The sequence below is a fragment of the Octodon degus genome, unplaced genomic scaffold, assembly GCF_000260255.1.
Source record: "Octodon degus isolate 3935 unplaced genomic scaffold, OctDeg1.0 scaffold00273, whole genome shotgun sequence".
Classification (NCBI taxonomy): Eukaryota; Metazoa; Chordata; class Mammalia; order Rodentia; family Octodontidae; genus Octodon; species Octodon degus.
Window position 1 is genome coordinate 896,632 of NW_004524849.1, and position 14,168 is coordinate 910,799.

Sequence of the window (14,168 nt, forward strand, 5' to 3'; positions counted from 1 at the left end):
ACTAGGGAAACTATACGATATTTACACATGTGTGTCTGGTTTATTTCACTTACAAGTATATCTTCAAGTGGCATCCACTTCAATATAAAGGCTTCAAACACTTCATGAACAAAACCCCAACGGGAAATAGAATCAACTCTGAATTCTGATACAAAAAAATCAACAACTAGAATCTCATCTTATTAAAAAGCTTTTGCATAGCAAAAGAAATCACCAGGAGAGTGAAAAGACCATCCACAGTGTGGGAGAAAATTTTAACTAGTTTTTCCTCAAAAGACTAATATCTAGAACATAAAAGAATTAAAAAAATCAGGTCCCCCAAATTTACACTCATACTCTAAATGAACATGTGAGATGGATATGCTTCTCAAATGAATAATTAGAAAAAGCAAATATACTTTTTAAAAAATGTTCAGGGGCCAGGGAGATAGCTCAGTGGAATAAGTGCTTCCCTGGCAAGTGTAAGGGCCTGAGTTCGATCCCTGGTTCTGCAAAAAAAAAAAAAGTTCAGCTTCACTTGGTCATTCAAAAGATTCAAATTAAAACAACACTGAGATTCCATCTCCAAAACAAATTCCATCCTCATCAAGAAGTCAACTAGTCGGGGGCTGGAGAGATGGCTCAGTGGTCTAAAGCACCTACTTGAAACAAGCTTGGCAAAGCACAGGGACCGCGGTTCGATCCCCAGCACCACATGCCAGCCAGACCCGCCCCCTGGTGGGCTGAGCTGGCCACACACACACACAATAAATAAATGTAATAAATAAAAATAAATAAAAAAAAAACTTCACTTATAAAAAAAAAAAAAAGAAGTCAACTAGTAAATTCTGTTGGGGATGTGAGGAAAAAGGAACCCTTCTCCACTGCTAATGGAAGTGGTACAAAGTCTGCCTAAATTGCACTAGTGACTGAAAGCCCATTGCTTCCCCAGACAGTCATGCAAGACCCTTACAGAAAGAAAAATCTCCCTTTTGCATCTCCTGTTGGTTCTTGCCCACCCGGCACTCTTCCAGGTCCTTGTAGAGTGGTATCTTTTCCAGATAAAACTCCTCAGACATTTGAGAAGAGCTGCTCCATGCCCCTCTGGTGTAAAAAACATGCAATTATCGCGACTTTTCTTCAGGGATATGATTTCAGTACTTAACAAGTAAGGGCTTTGGTGGCTACTTGCAAGGTGACACTGTCCCTCAGAAACCATGTTCAACCATGTCCCATGAGTATTTTAGAGCTGGCAAGGAGAAAAGACACTGATGTGTTTGGGGTGAGTAGGCAATGTAAGACAAAGGAGCTTGGTTTGGGTGATAATAAATAGGCACCCTGGGAGAAGAAACCACAGTTTCCTGGAAAGCTAGGAGAGACCTTCTCTGTCAGAAACCAGCCAAAAATAGTCCTTAACTGGGCTTGTGATTTTGCTTCAGGGCCACTAACCTGGTGACAGCTGGGGTCTCCCTGGGGCATTGGAACTGGGAGGAGGTGGGATGTCAGGTTCCAGGGAGGTTTCCTCCTAGAGGTGACAGGAAGAGGAAGAATCTTCATTTAGACAAAGTTCTCAGGACAGGGTCAAGGGGGAAAGGAACCAGATACAAATGACTTTCTCAAAATTAGAGTGGTCCTGACATTTCAGAAAGGCTAAAAAAAAAGATTGATTTAAAGGACAGGCTGAGTTTAGCCTAATGAAAAGTCACAGCAGAAAGGACCTTAACAATCACCTTCTAGCCCCTTGCCACCTCATCATGCCTTGGAAACACACTGGAGAGAGGGTGGGACACTATGCTCTTGTCTCAGCTGAGGAGAGCAATGAGAAAGGAAAATTCTGCTTCTCTTGTCATGCATTTGGAAACCAAAGCACAGGAAGTGATGCTATGATCCTATAGCATCAGGAGATAGGCTCTGTGGCCATCAGGTCACTCACGGGGCTGCTCAGATCCCACCAAGAGCAGTCTTTAGGCCTGGCGAAAGGATAAGCTCCTTTAGGGGCTGGTAGAGGAGGTGTCAGCTTGGGAGAAAGTGGCTGGGAGGCCTATTCTCATTCAACACTGTTAAGAGAGATCTTACTTGTCTTTAATACATTGCACCAATGCTTTGGCTGTTCTTCTGGTAAAACAGACCCATGTGGGAAGAACACAACCTTAAAATACTGGCAGGATTTGATTCCCAAGCCACCCTGACCAGAAGGAGTCACAGCTGAGCGGGCCCAGTGGACCTTCTGCTCAGCACATCTGGGCCTCCTCCTTTGTCCCCAGGTTTAGCTCCTAGCAGTCAGGGCCACCTCAGCTGGCCCAAGACCAACAAGTCTTTCTTCAGAGACAGTGATACAACCTCTTCTGTGCTACTTTTCTCCCCTCCAAAGAGAGATCTGCCCAAAGTGGGAGGAAACAGGTCAGGCCCGTTGTTACCTGGAGCTGCTGCTGAGGATGAATCCGTAGCTCAACCGGCTCAAGGTAGTTGCAGGGAACGAGCCCCTTCTGCAGGGCAGCATCATTGAATCAGAAAGGGGAAAAGAGAGTTGTGATCATCACTGTTCCTACCATGCAGCAGCCCTGCACCACACAAGCAGAGAGCAACCAACCACAGACCGAAACACTTGGCTGATCTGCAAACAAGGTGGCAGATAGCACTCAAGTGGAAGCTCTGCCATTTCCTGCCAGGCCCCATACCCTGAGGACCTCCCCGGAACCTCTGCGCACCTGCCCATTGAACATGACCGTGGCCCAGTTATCATTGCCCTTCTTCAAGACAAAGACGATGTTTCCTGGCATGACCTGGAGCTCCTCTGGGGTCTCGGGAACAAATCCAAACAGCACCCGGTGAGCCTCCCCTTCCAGAGCCCTGCAAGAAGGGAGACAGAAGATCCAGCCCATGGTTTGGCTGGGACCACATCCTCTCCCTTGGTACTGTGGGACCAGCATAAAGAGATAAAAGTGGCTCTAGTGGTCCCAGCTTCACATCTACCTGTCCGTGTGACCTACCTGGCCTCCCAAAGGAGGTTGGTGAGAAAGTGCACGTGAGGATGCTGCATAAACACAGAATAAAACTGCTGCCCACCACCACCCCTCACTTCCTACAGATTAGGAGCAAAGCCCCCAAGGGGATGCCTGAACCTACGTATAGTACTGACCCCTCAACATACTGCTTTTTCTTATACTCACATACACAAATGCAGTGCTTTCCCCATCTGAACTAAACACTACTATACACTGGCTGTAACTTTTACAGTTTGAAGTGTGACAGCAAAACCAGCACGAATTGCTTTTGTCTTCAAAATTTCACAAGTAGAAAATTCTCTTACTGTAGATCTTGGCAACCTTACATATGATTTTTTTTCCTTGTTAAGTCGAGAACATTCACCTTTTCACTTAAAGGAAGCTGTTTACCATTCCTCTTTAGCAAGACTCCTACACTTTGGATTACTTGAACAGACGCACTATGATACACACACAACAGACCATCTTGACTGCAGAGGCAGATGGCCACTAGGTACCCAGTGGGCAGGTAACACACAGAGCCTCATGCGCTGGACAATGAATGATTCATGTCCCTAGTGGGAGGGAGCAGGAAGTGTGACATTTCATCATGCTACTTGGAATGGCACCATTTAGAATTTATTCTGGAATAAAATTTATTCTAGAATTTTATTTCTGGAACTTTCCATTTAGTATTTTTTGGCTGTGGTAGACAACACGTCACTGACACTTCAGAAAGTAAAACTGCAGATAAAGGGGGACAACTGTATATGCTTTGGGATAAGGATTTAAAAAAAAAAATACAATACCCAATCAATACAAGATAGTGAAGTTTTCAGTCCCTATCCTACTTTCCCTTCTGGGGTCCTGGGTAAAGTTGGCCGGGTCCCACAGGTGGGCAAGGAGGGTCAGGGGAGCAGGGGAAGCCAAGTGAGAAGGATGAACGGGAAGAGGCGGAGAAATCTCTGGCCAGGGAAGGGAAGGAGATGAAGAGCAAGAGGTGAGGCAAGCCACTTGAAGGATGCACAGAGGGCTCCCAGCAGCCTCCCCGTGTGCTGGGCAGAGCGCTTGCCTTCCTGACTCCTCGAGACCCGCCTCACTCCTCCACTCGGGGCTGCTCTCCATGCCAGGTGTGATGGTTCACAGGCTCCTGCTCACATTACACTCTGTGCTTCCTTCTGTCTCCAAACAGGCTCTCTGTCACGCAGACTCCTCTCCAGCTCCAGGGCACTTACCCAACCTTCTCACTTTTGTAGTTACTTTTCAATTTTCTAGACTCTTTAATTGTAAAGGCACTAAATAGGCTTCTTTTGTTACATGGGGGGGGGGAATTGTGGGGTTTTTTTGTTTGTTTGTTTGTTTTGCAGAACCATGGAACTCAGGCCCTTGCACTGGCCAGGGAAGCGCTTATTCTACTGAGCCATCTCCCTGGCCCCATTGGGGGAATTCTTAAGAGAACTGTAGGTTGTGTCATGTTGCTTTTTATCTTACAGAAGAATGACTTCCTTCTCTTGAGTCCTTCCTCTTACTGCTTCAGAGAACATGTGCCAATAGAGTGAGAAATGCCCACACAGGAAAGGGGACACCACTGTAGCTTCCGGGCCAGAGAGCTCTAGCCTCCTCCTCTCCAGAGGGGACCCGATGCCAGCACAAAGCTAAGCTCTAACCTTGGACTTTATCCCCTGTGAACTGCTGCACTTCCACAAGCCCTTACCACATAAGCTGCTACGCACGCACGTTGATGTGGGGACATGGGGACACAGTGTAGCTGCAGCCAGGCCCTGGTGGTCAGTTCCACAAGAAATAAGACTCCCATCCCCACTGTATTAGTCTGTTGTAAGCTTGCAAACAGAAGGAGCCTCACATTCTAGAAAAGTCCACAGATTTCGACCAGCCTCATCTTCTTCACCAGTTTGTTGCCATCAATTCTAGCTTGGCAGTGAATACTCTGCAGATGGACCTGGATCTAACTTACCTGAAGATCTCTGGGGTCTTGGGTCTGGGAGGAGGCTCAGCTGCCTATGGAACATTCGGGACAAATGAAGGGAGGAAAGAACAGAGAGAAAGCAGACCATTAATGGTAATGTGAGCATTCTTCCAATCCAGAAAATCAGAGGCTGCCCTTGTGGCTGATGGGAACACTGCCTAGGGAGAAGGCACAGCCATCCTGACTAAACCTTGGAAAATAGCACCTCCCACCAGCTCCCCAGGCGGTGATTTCATCAGCACAGCACTTCCACTTGAGCCAGCGCTGGCTTCTGGAGAAGGTTAGCTATCAGAGAGCAATGTGGTGTCAGAGAGTGCTTTGCCCCTGAGCTCAGTCCTTTTCCCAGGACAGTTTCCAACAGCTCTGTTCTATAATTAATATCTGCTGTATCACGTGACACTTCTGGGTATTTAAAATCAACTCAGGACCCATTGGACAGGTCAGAATCTTCTTCCAATGTAGATTCCCTTTTTCTATACTGAATGTCTTGGAGTCCAGTTATCTGGGCTTCTGTCCCCTCTTGCAGCCCATTGGCTAAACTGAAACTCAAGGCTCTTGGGACTCTTTCAACTTTATTGTGAAGAAGCAGCTGAAGGAGTCTGCATGCTGGCCCTCCACTGTCCTTCTTTGCTCATCACGCTCCCCAGAGCCCAGCGTTGGTCACGCTCTGTGCCAGAGTGATCGTGCTCTCTCAGCGAGGCGCTCAGTGCTGTCCTGCGCCCAGGAGGGTCTGTGCTCAGGACGCTCCGCCATGTTTCCCAAGGCTCCTGTCCTTCGCTGCCGCACTGCAGGAGGCCTCCTATGTTACCCTCCTCTAGTCACAAGGAAGCTCTGCCTTCTTTCTACATTCACTACCATTCTTCTCAGCTGAGACCAGCTCTCTGTGCCCATTTAGGTCTGAAAATTGAGTCTCCCTGGCACTTCATTGGCATTGCCAGGAAAATCCCCTACACAGAAGCGAATGAATGGGGCCAGGAGAACCTAAGTACCCAAGGCCCAGGGTGGTTAAAAAGCCTTGCACAAGCTGGCCTTTGTGGCACATGGCTATAATCCAGCATTTTGGGAGGCTGAGACAGGAGGATCACAAGCTTCAGCCCAGCCTGTTCAGTTTAGCGACCTATAAGGCACTGTCTCAAAAGTGTGGAGGTGGGGTTAGGGATGTAGCTTGGTGCAAAGTACCACCCCATTTCCAGTTCAACCCTTTGTCCTAGGAGGGGCTGTTTCTACAGCTTGCATTTCAGCTTTCTAAGGGAATGATCAAGGCTTCCTTCACAAGACAACAGATCTATGAGAATTTAGAGGCATGATGAAGATGTGAGATTAGCTGACATGTCTGGCATCCTGGCGGGCCCTGGACATTGGGCTGAACAGGCAGGCAGCCCCTCGGCAGCACGGAGTGGCTGGCAAGGTGCTCCCACGAGGAGGCACCTCAGCACAGCTCTCATGGGGGCTGTTTTTCCCACATCTCTAGAGACTAGGTCCAGGCAGCAGGGCAGGACCACTCACCTGCGGCTGGAGAGGGGCAAACCCAGAGAAGCTGTCTTGATCCACCACAGAAGCCACAACCTGAAATGAGGCCAGCAGGGTGTGAGGGCTCTGTGGCCCTGTTCTCCCACCTTAAGAGTTCTCCTTTCTCACGCTGCAGACCCACGTTCACTTGCGCCAGTACCAGGAGAGGTGTACAAGGAGTAGATTACTCATCTTTTATATTAATGTTTCAGAACCAAAGGAACTAGCTCTCACTCGCCTCCAGGAACCCAGCTCACTCTTCCTCTCTTGAAAAAGAATTTTTTTTATTAAAGTGAAATTCATATTGCATCAAATTAACCATTTTAAATAAGTGAACAAGTTAGTACACCCACAATGCTGTGCTGCCACCTTCTCTACTGAATTTCATTTGGCAGAACCGGGGATTGAACTCAGGCCCTTGTGCTTGCCAGGCAAGCACTTATTCTACTGAGCCATCTCCCCAGTCCCTCTCTACTGAATTTCAAAACATTTTCCATCACCCCAAAAGAAAATGTTATACCATTAAGCGACTAATCTACAGTCTTCTTTCCAGAGCCTGGAAACCACCAGTTTGCTTGTTCACATATTTTATTATTTTATTTTACTTTTTTTTTTTGGCAGAACCAGGGATTGAACTCAGGTGCTTGCACTTACAGGGAAGCGCTTATTCCACTAAGCTATCTCCCCAGCCCCCCACATATTTTATGTAACAAAAGTAATTGTACAACATGTGGCCTTTTGTGTCTGGCTTCTTACAGCATCAAGGGCTCATCCTTGTTGCTGCCTGGATCAGCGTTCCATTCCTTTTTTTGGCCGAGTAATTCCATTGTGTGGATCTATCCCATTTTGTTTATCCTTTCATCCACTGGTGGCTGTGTGGACACCATTAATCTAAATACATGTCAAAGTCAAATGCAATTTTGGGGTGGTTTTGCTGACTCACTTTAGATCCTGTCTGAAAGGATTTAAGACCCAGCTTCAGAAGGAGTCCGGTGTGCGAGTCCTGGTCACAGTGCTGTGGAGGGGGGCAGTCCTCACAGCAGTGAGAAGTGAGCTACAGGAAGCCTGCAGCCCAGGGCCTGCCTGGAGGGTCCTCTCCCCTGACTTGTTCTCTGCTCATCAGGAACCTTTTCCTCTCTGACCCAGCCTTGCACTGGTTCAGCATCCCAAGAGTAACCACAGGCCGGCAGGGAGAAGAGAGAAGCCTGGAGAGAACTGGAAGCATTTGCTTGCCCTTCAGCCAGGCCTTGTCACCTGTGATCTTCAGCTCATGGGGCCAGAGCCCTGGGGAAGCCTGGTCCCATGGGGTCTGGGCAGAGGGGCCGTGAGGGCGCCCACGCATGCCCACCTACCGTGGCCTTGCCTAGGTAATCCTTCTTGGCCAGCTGGGCCACTTGTCTATCATTTGGTCGAAACAGCCGCCCCACGGGGATGACCACGGGCTCATACAGCTTCTGTTTCTGTAACACAGAAAACAACAGACAGTCGCATGTTCTTCATGCTAGCAGCCTGCTCTAAGAATTATGTTGTCTGGATTTCATCACTGTGCGGACAAATGGGGTACAGTCAGTACTGCACCAGCACCGCCGAGGGTGCAGCTGCCCAAATGGCCTATGCTGCTCATGATTGTCAATTCCTAATCTGAAAACAGGGGTGATAATGCGTGGCCGCTCCCCTCATCCAGTGATGTAAGATCCATTGAAATAATCTCACGAAAGCAGTTTTTCCAAATTAGTAAGGACTGGGCTTGTTGTTATTCTCTACTGTAAGGTGGGAACAGTTGTTTTCAATACTACCGCATGGTGCAAGGCCTTGGGGCCATCTGCCAGTGTTATTTGCCCAGAAGTCTCTTTTCCTAGAGAGCAGTGCCCCTCGCCCTGTCTGTGTAGTGTCCCTTAGGTGGTCAGGCCCCAAGCAAGAGCCACGACAGTGCTCTCCTGGGACTGGCACTGCTGGCACGAAGAGACATATAAAGACTGACTTAAGCCCTCTCCTCTCTGGTGCCTTGAACATCTCAATTAAAACTAGTTTTACTCCTCAACGTACTCAAATCCTTGCCACTTCTCACCATTTACCCATCTGATCAACACCTTGTTGCTGAGAGCTATTATGTGCCTGGCACTGGGGCCAGGCTCTAGGACACAGAGATGAGCAAACACAGCCTCTGTCCTCACTGTGCTTGGGGGCTACGCAACACTGCTCACCACCTAAGATTCTGCTCCCATGGTGCTGGGCCTCCACGGTGCTCCAGGGTGAGAGGTGTACAAGCCTTCGAGCCTGGCTCCTCAGCTCAGGTGAAAGAGCAAAACTCTCAGAAAGGAAAAGCCCCCTTGTGTGGTGTCCTCTGCAACCAGTAAGAACTCGAGGAATCCTCTCACCCGCTGCGTCACCCCGCACTCACCCACACACTTTCCACGGCCTTGTCAATCTTGGAATGCCTGGGCTCAGACTTCATGCTCGTCGCCAAAGCTAACTGCTCTTCGGCCTTTTTCCATTCCCCCTTCTTGGCGTACATGAGAGCGATGTTATACAATACCTATAAAAGCGAAGGCAGAAAATTTGAAGCTACTCCAAATCAAAGTACTAAGGAAGGGTTTGCAGGTACATGCAGGGAGACATCTTTGCCTTCCCCAGTTCTTCCAGGACTGTGTGAAGCATCAGAGGATTAGTCTTGCTACTGAGTTAGGTCAAGCACAAACATGGAGTTAAGAAGGCGCCATATAAGGTATAAGCCCAACATTATGAATGCTCTTCCAACAACCAAATAGGTCAGAAAAGAATGAAAACTGCCCCATGTTGATATAATATGGAGAAGGACTTGTCCAAGTCTCCTGGAGGCGGCAGAATGGAGCATAGCATTGGGTGTGTGTGCCCCCCGCCCCCAGTCCAACTCCTGCCACGAAGGCTGGGCTAAACCTTTGGAAAGGGACAGAGTGGGGGAGAGGGATCCAGATACATTGTCCTGCAGCAGAACCCCAGAACCTGGTTTGGGCCACATGAGTTAAGCTGACTACAACATCGCAAAGGTGTGTGAGAAACTCCACGGACAAAATTCAGTGGAGCTGGGCAGAGAATGGAACTCAGCATGGAACTCACGGAGCGCTTTGCCTGGGGTGGGAGGGAATGGCAAATTGAGTAATTTCCATAGTTTTACAGGTCTAACTGAGGTGTGGAGTCATGAGTATTTGTTTTATTACTGAGCTTCACAACTTGCACATATGCCTGTTATTCTTCTCTTGTTGCTGGGACAAATACCTGACGCTCAGAATGAAGGAAGGAAAGGTTAATGCAGCTCACAGTTACTGGAGGTTTCCTTCCATACTCAACTGGCTCCAAGGCAGAGAGAGAGGCACAGGGCAGAGAGCATCAGTTGATGGCAGTGGCAAAGTGGAGCCAAGGGAGGAGTAGCGGCAACAATGGCAACGGAGAGAAAGTCTGTCTCTCTGTCTCCTTTACATTTCATTCAGGCTATCAGCCCCAGGCTGGGTGTGGCACTCACATCCATAATCCCAGCAGTACTAAGACCCATAATCTCAGTGGATCATGAGTTAATCTCAAACTCTAGAAGTCCCCATCCCATGACTGCATGAGGCTTGGGGGGCACAGTTAGACACAAACCATAACAGCATAGAATCAAATAACCCTTAAGCTGCATTAGTAAGATTGCTAGAAACCTATTTGACTGAAACAAAGTAGGAAAGATAAGGATATTATGGAAATGAAGCGGTGTGACTTGGAGACTAGGCTATGAAAGACGTGACCCTCCATCTTGCCCTTCCTTGCTCCGTAGGAAGCCACAGCCATGGCATGCCAAGACTCAGGCAGCTAAGGAGGAGCTCCTGTGCAAGAACTGAGGCCTCCTGCAAGAGATGCTAACTTGACAGGCTTGGATGGGAGCAGGAATTGGTGTTTCCGTGGAGGCCTAGGCCACGCCCAGAAGTGGTGCCCGGGACTCCCTCCCAGGCCTGCTCGAGCATTCCTGACCTGAAGCCTGCTGCGTACTGTTGGCATACAACGGCTAGAGGGGAGGTGGGTGGTGAACCCAAGGTCTCGTGCATTTGTAAAAGCACTCTACCACTAAACTACATTGCCAACCCTCTTTCTTTCTTCTTTTTGAGCCCCAGGCTGGTCTCAAACTAGTAGTCCTCTTGTCTCAGTCTCTCAAATAGCTGGGATTACAGGTATGGGCCATGATATGCAGCTCTAGGTGGGATCTTTGGACTGTACAATGGTGCAAAGTTTCTACAACAACAGTACTTCAAATGTTTAGTTTTGATCTTTTCTCAGGCTGGTAATATGCACTATGATGTTCTCTTGCAATACAGGCAGTGGCGTCATTAAGCAGGGACAGACAACCAGTCATCTACAACCACACTGTGTTGCTAGCTGTGAGGAACAGTCAGACCCATTAAGTATGTTGTCTTCTCTTTTTTCCTCCCTTAAATCTTTTATTTATTTGGTACGGGATCTCACTTTGCATCTTGGACTCATAGTGATCCTCCTGTCTCAGCCTCCCTAGTGCTGGGATTACAGGCATGCAGGTGGTCTGGGATTACAGATCACCATGCCTGGTCTCAGTGGCTGGCACGGTGTGCCCAGGGCTCCAAGGCCAGTACAGCATGTGGTTCTGGGGACAGAACCCATGCCCTTGTGCTTGCCAGGCAGGCGTTTGGATCTCTGATCTATCTCCTCAGCCCTCACTAGGTGCATTTTCCTTTTTTTTCTTTTTTTCTTTTTTTTTGCGGAACCAGGGATCGAACTCAGGCCCTTGCGCTTGCCAGGGAAGCGCTTATTCCACTGAGCCATCTCCCCAGCCCCTGTTTTCTTTTTTTTTCTTCTTCTTCTTTTTTTTTTTTTTTTTTTTTACTAGGTGCATTTTCAATTTAGGACTTTTTTAAATTCAATTTTTAAAAATATTTATTTATTTGGCACAGAGTCTCACTATGCAGATTGCACTTGGAGTGATTCTCCTGTCTCAGCCTCCCCAGTGCTGGGATTACAGGTGTGTGGCACTACGCCCGGTCTCAGTGGCCAGCTCAGTGTACCTGGGGGCTGGACCGGTGGGGCCTGTGGTGCTGGGGATCGAATAGGATTTTTTTTTTAGAAACAGGGTCTCATTATGTAGTTCATGCTGGTCTTGAAATCATGGTGATCCTCCTGAGTGCTGCAATTACAGCTGTGCACCACCACACCCCATCGCATTTAGGACATTTTAAATGTCATATGGGTTTCTCTAGACAACCTGTACCCATAGGCAGAGAAGCATCTGTACACGGTTGGCTACCTACCTCAGCCCTGTGTACAAAGAGAAGAGCTCAAGGTGGTTCCTACCTGGGTCTCAGGCACCTTCTCTCGACACTTTTTCTCTCAGCAAGATTTTTATGACTGGGTAACTACAGAAACCTTGAGACTCCTCAACAAGAGGTGCGGCTTCTCAGCAGCCACAGTTATGCCGTGGTGAGAAGAGAGGAACAAGATGTAATGTGGGTGAATGACTGTGGCTTTCCCACAGCATAGAGGGTCTCGGACTCCGAAAGGTGAAGCTCCACTTGCAAAGGAGCCCACTCAGCCAGTAGCTCATGTCCATCAGGTTGGTTCAACCTAAGCAGCAGGGAGGATTGTCCTCTCCTGAAGCTCTGCTTTGATGACACTGGAGTGCGAGATATATATATATATATATTTTAATCAGCTTGGCCCCTTAACCCTTAAATCTGTAGAAGTAAAGGCAGTTTTGGTTCTCACAACCAGGGGTAGAGTGCTCCTGGCATCCAGTGGGCAGAGGCCAGAGTTGCTGCCAAACACCACAGAACGCAGGACAAATCCTACAATGGAGAACACCCGGTCCAACCTCTCAGTGTGCCAGGGTTGGGTAACTTGCCTCTGCAAGCTGGTCAGATGCCAGCCCATGCCTAATGCAAAGCCTCCTCTGCCCAGACTGTGAGAAGTGGAGAGAGCTGCAGGCCTGCTGTAGGGCTGGGATGGGACCATGTGTCCCCAGGGGCCCTGGGCAGCTGTGGACTCTATCTTTAGCCCTGAGTAACCCTGGGAATATTTCATATGCCTGAGAAAATAAGGCAAAGGGTCTTTTTTCAGCTATTCTTCTAAATAAAGATCCAAGACATTTGCAGGGATTTTAGTTTTTTAAAGCTGCTGATGTGGGGGGTTGGGAGGGGTGGGAAGGTTGTTTGCAAAAAGTCCATGAACCCACAAAGGCAAAGCCAGTCATGTTCTCCTTTTTGGTAACACGGAAAAAAAGTTGTCCTTCTATGGAAATTTTTACCTAAATTTGTGCATTGAGCTGTTCTTTGAATAAGAAAGAGGTGATGGATGTGTGCCAAATCATCTTCCCCCTGTCTTTGGGTACCAACTAAGTACTGGGACAGGAACTGTTAATATTAAACAGTGTGCTCTGCCACCTGGCGATAGCAAGGTTGCAGCAGGTGCTACATGGACAGTGAGCCTGTGATTCTGGATTTGTCGCTATGAGCCAATAATTCGTCAACCTGAACAGTGGAGTGACACATGCAAATTGTTATGAATACCTTCCCAGGGAGCACCTTCATGTCATCTCTCACAGGGGAGCCCAGGAGCTTCCTTTGGCAGCCTATTGAGCCTGTTGCTAAGATTCACACCAACTGAGGACTCTGTGTTGTAGAGCTGAAGGTGAACCCTTGGCAAACTGTCTCACATTGAATTATACTATCAGCCCATCTGAAGCTTCTGTCAAGGGAAAATCTGACCTCACGGCACAGGTGACGTTGACAAGGCCTTGCAAGTGTCAGCAAACCACAACCTGCTCCTGCCTGGGCTGGCCCCATCTCTTACCTCACAAGCAAACAGCTTGAACTGTAGCCCCAGGATCTTGTAGTCTATCAGCTGGTTCCCTCGTAGCTGAACCAAGGCCTCTTTAAGGTCTTTGATGGCTAAGTCGTATCTGCAGAACAGAGGAAAAGAATCAACCAGTCCAGATCATGGAGGAATACATGCAGAATTAAAGTGTCTCTGCTTCTCCCTTTCCCCTAGCCATCTCAGGGGGGAGAAAAAGCCTTTTCAATTTCTTGTAACCCGTTCTAACTTTTCAGCAATGCTGAAACCAAGGACACCTGCCCATGGCGGGTCTCTACAGAGTCTCAGAGCTGATGTGAAGAACTGGCTCTGCACATCCTCCCACCCCTGCTCCTCGTAAGGTCAGACCAGCCTGGCAAGTGTTACGGACTGCTGTGCTTAGAATTGCGATGGGTAGCGAATGGGGGCTGGGCACATCAGTGTAGGTGTAAGCAGGGCCTAGACCCACACTCCTGAGGAGGTGACCAAGGCAGGGGCCCCACTCTGACCTCCAGCTGTGCTGGCTGCAGGAGTGAAGAACAGCAAACACAAGCGACCCACCCCTTACTTTGCTCAGCTTACTGGCCTGGCAGAGACAGATTCATCTGCTTGGGTGTAGCTCTTACCTGGACACAGCTAAGCAAAAAGTCCCTAAGTCACTAACTGATCCTTCTGGGGCTTCACATGGAGATAGGCCTGGAATTTGGACACAGTTTGGCAGGAATCCAGGAGGAATTGTAGTGCAGCAAGTCACCCTAAGTTAAGAGCCAGGGCCAAATCCAGCAGGTCTTCACGACCAGGAGACTCCTGCAAGTTACTGCTGTGGCCTCAGGTCCTGGTTAATAATGAGGGAGCGGGTTGGTGAGATGGCTCAGTGGTCTAAA

The 14,168-nt window shown here is 48.5% G+C and overlaps 1 protein-coding gene across 2 annotated transcripts in view; it reads right to left on the reverse strand.

Annotated features, from left to right (window-relative positions):
• Ncf2 (neutrophil cytosolic factor 2) overlaps positions 1-14,168 on the reverse strand; it is a 33,399-nt gene that overhangs the window by 11,388 nt on the left and 7,843 nt on the right. For both annotated transcript variants that reach the window (XM_023706863.1, XM_023706865.1), the window contains exons 3-10: positions 13,285-13,393; positions 8,861-8,995; positions 7,812-7,919; positions 6,457-6,516; positions 4,939-4,982; positions 2,688-2,829; positions 2,397-2,465; positions 1,429-1,504 (exon numbers count right to left, since the gene is read on the reverse strand). In XM_023706863.1, coding sequence (XP_023562631.1) covers positions 1,429-1,504; positions 2,397-2,465; positions 2,688-2,829; positions 4,939-4,982; positions 6,457-6,516; positions 7,812-7,919; positions 8,861-8,995; positions 13,285-13,393 — 743 coding nt within the window. The remainder of the gene's footprint in view (positions 1-1,428; positions 1,505-2,396; positions 2,466-2,687; positions 2,830-4,938; positions 4,983-6,456; positions 6,517-7,811; positions 7,920-8,860; positions 8,996-13,284; positions 13,394-14,168) is intronic.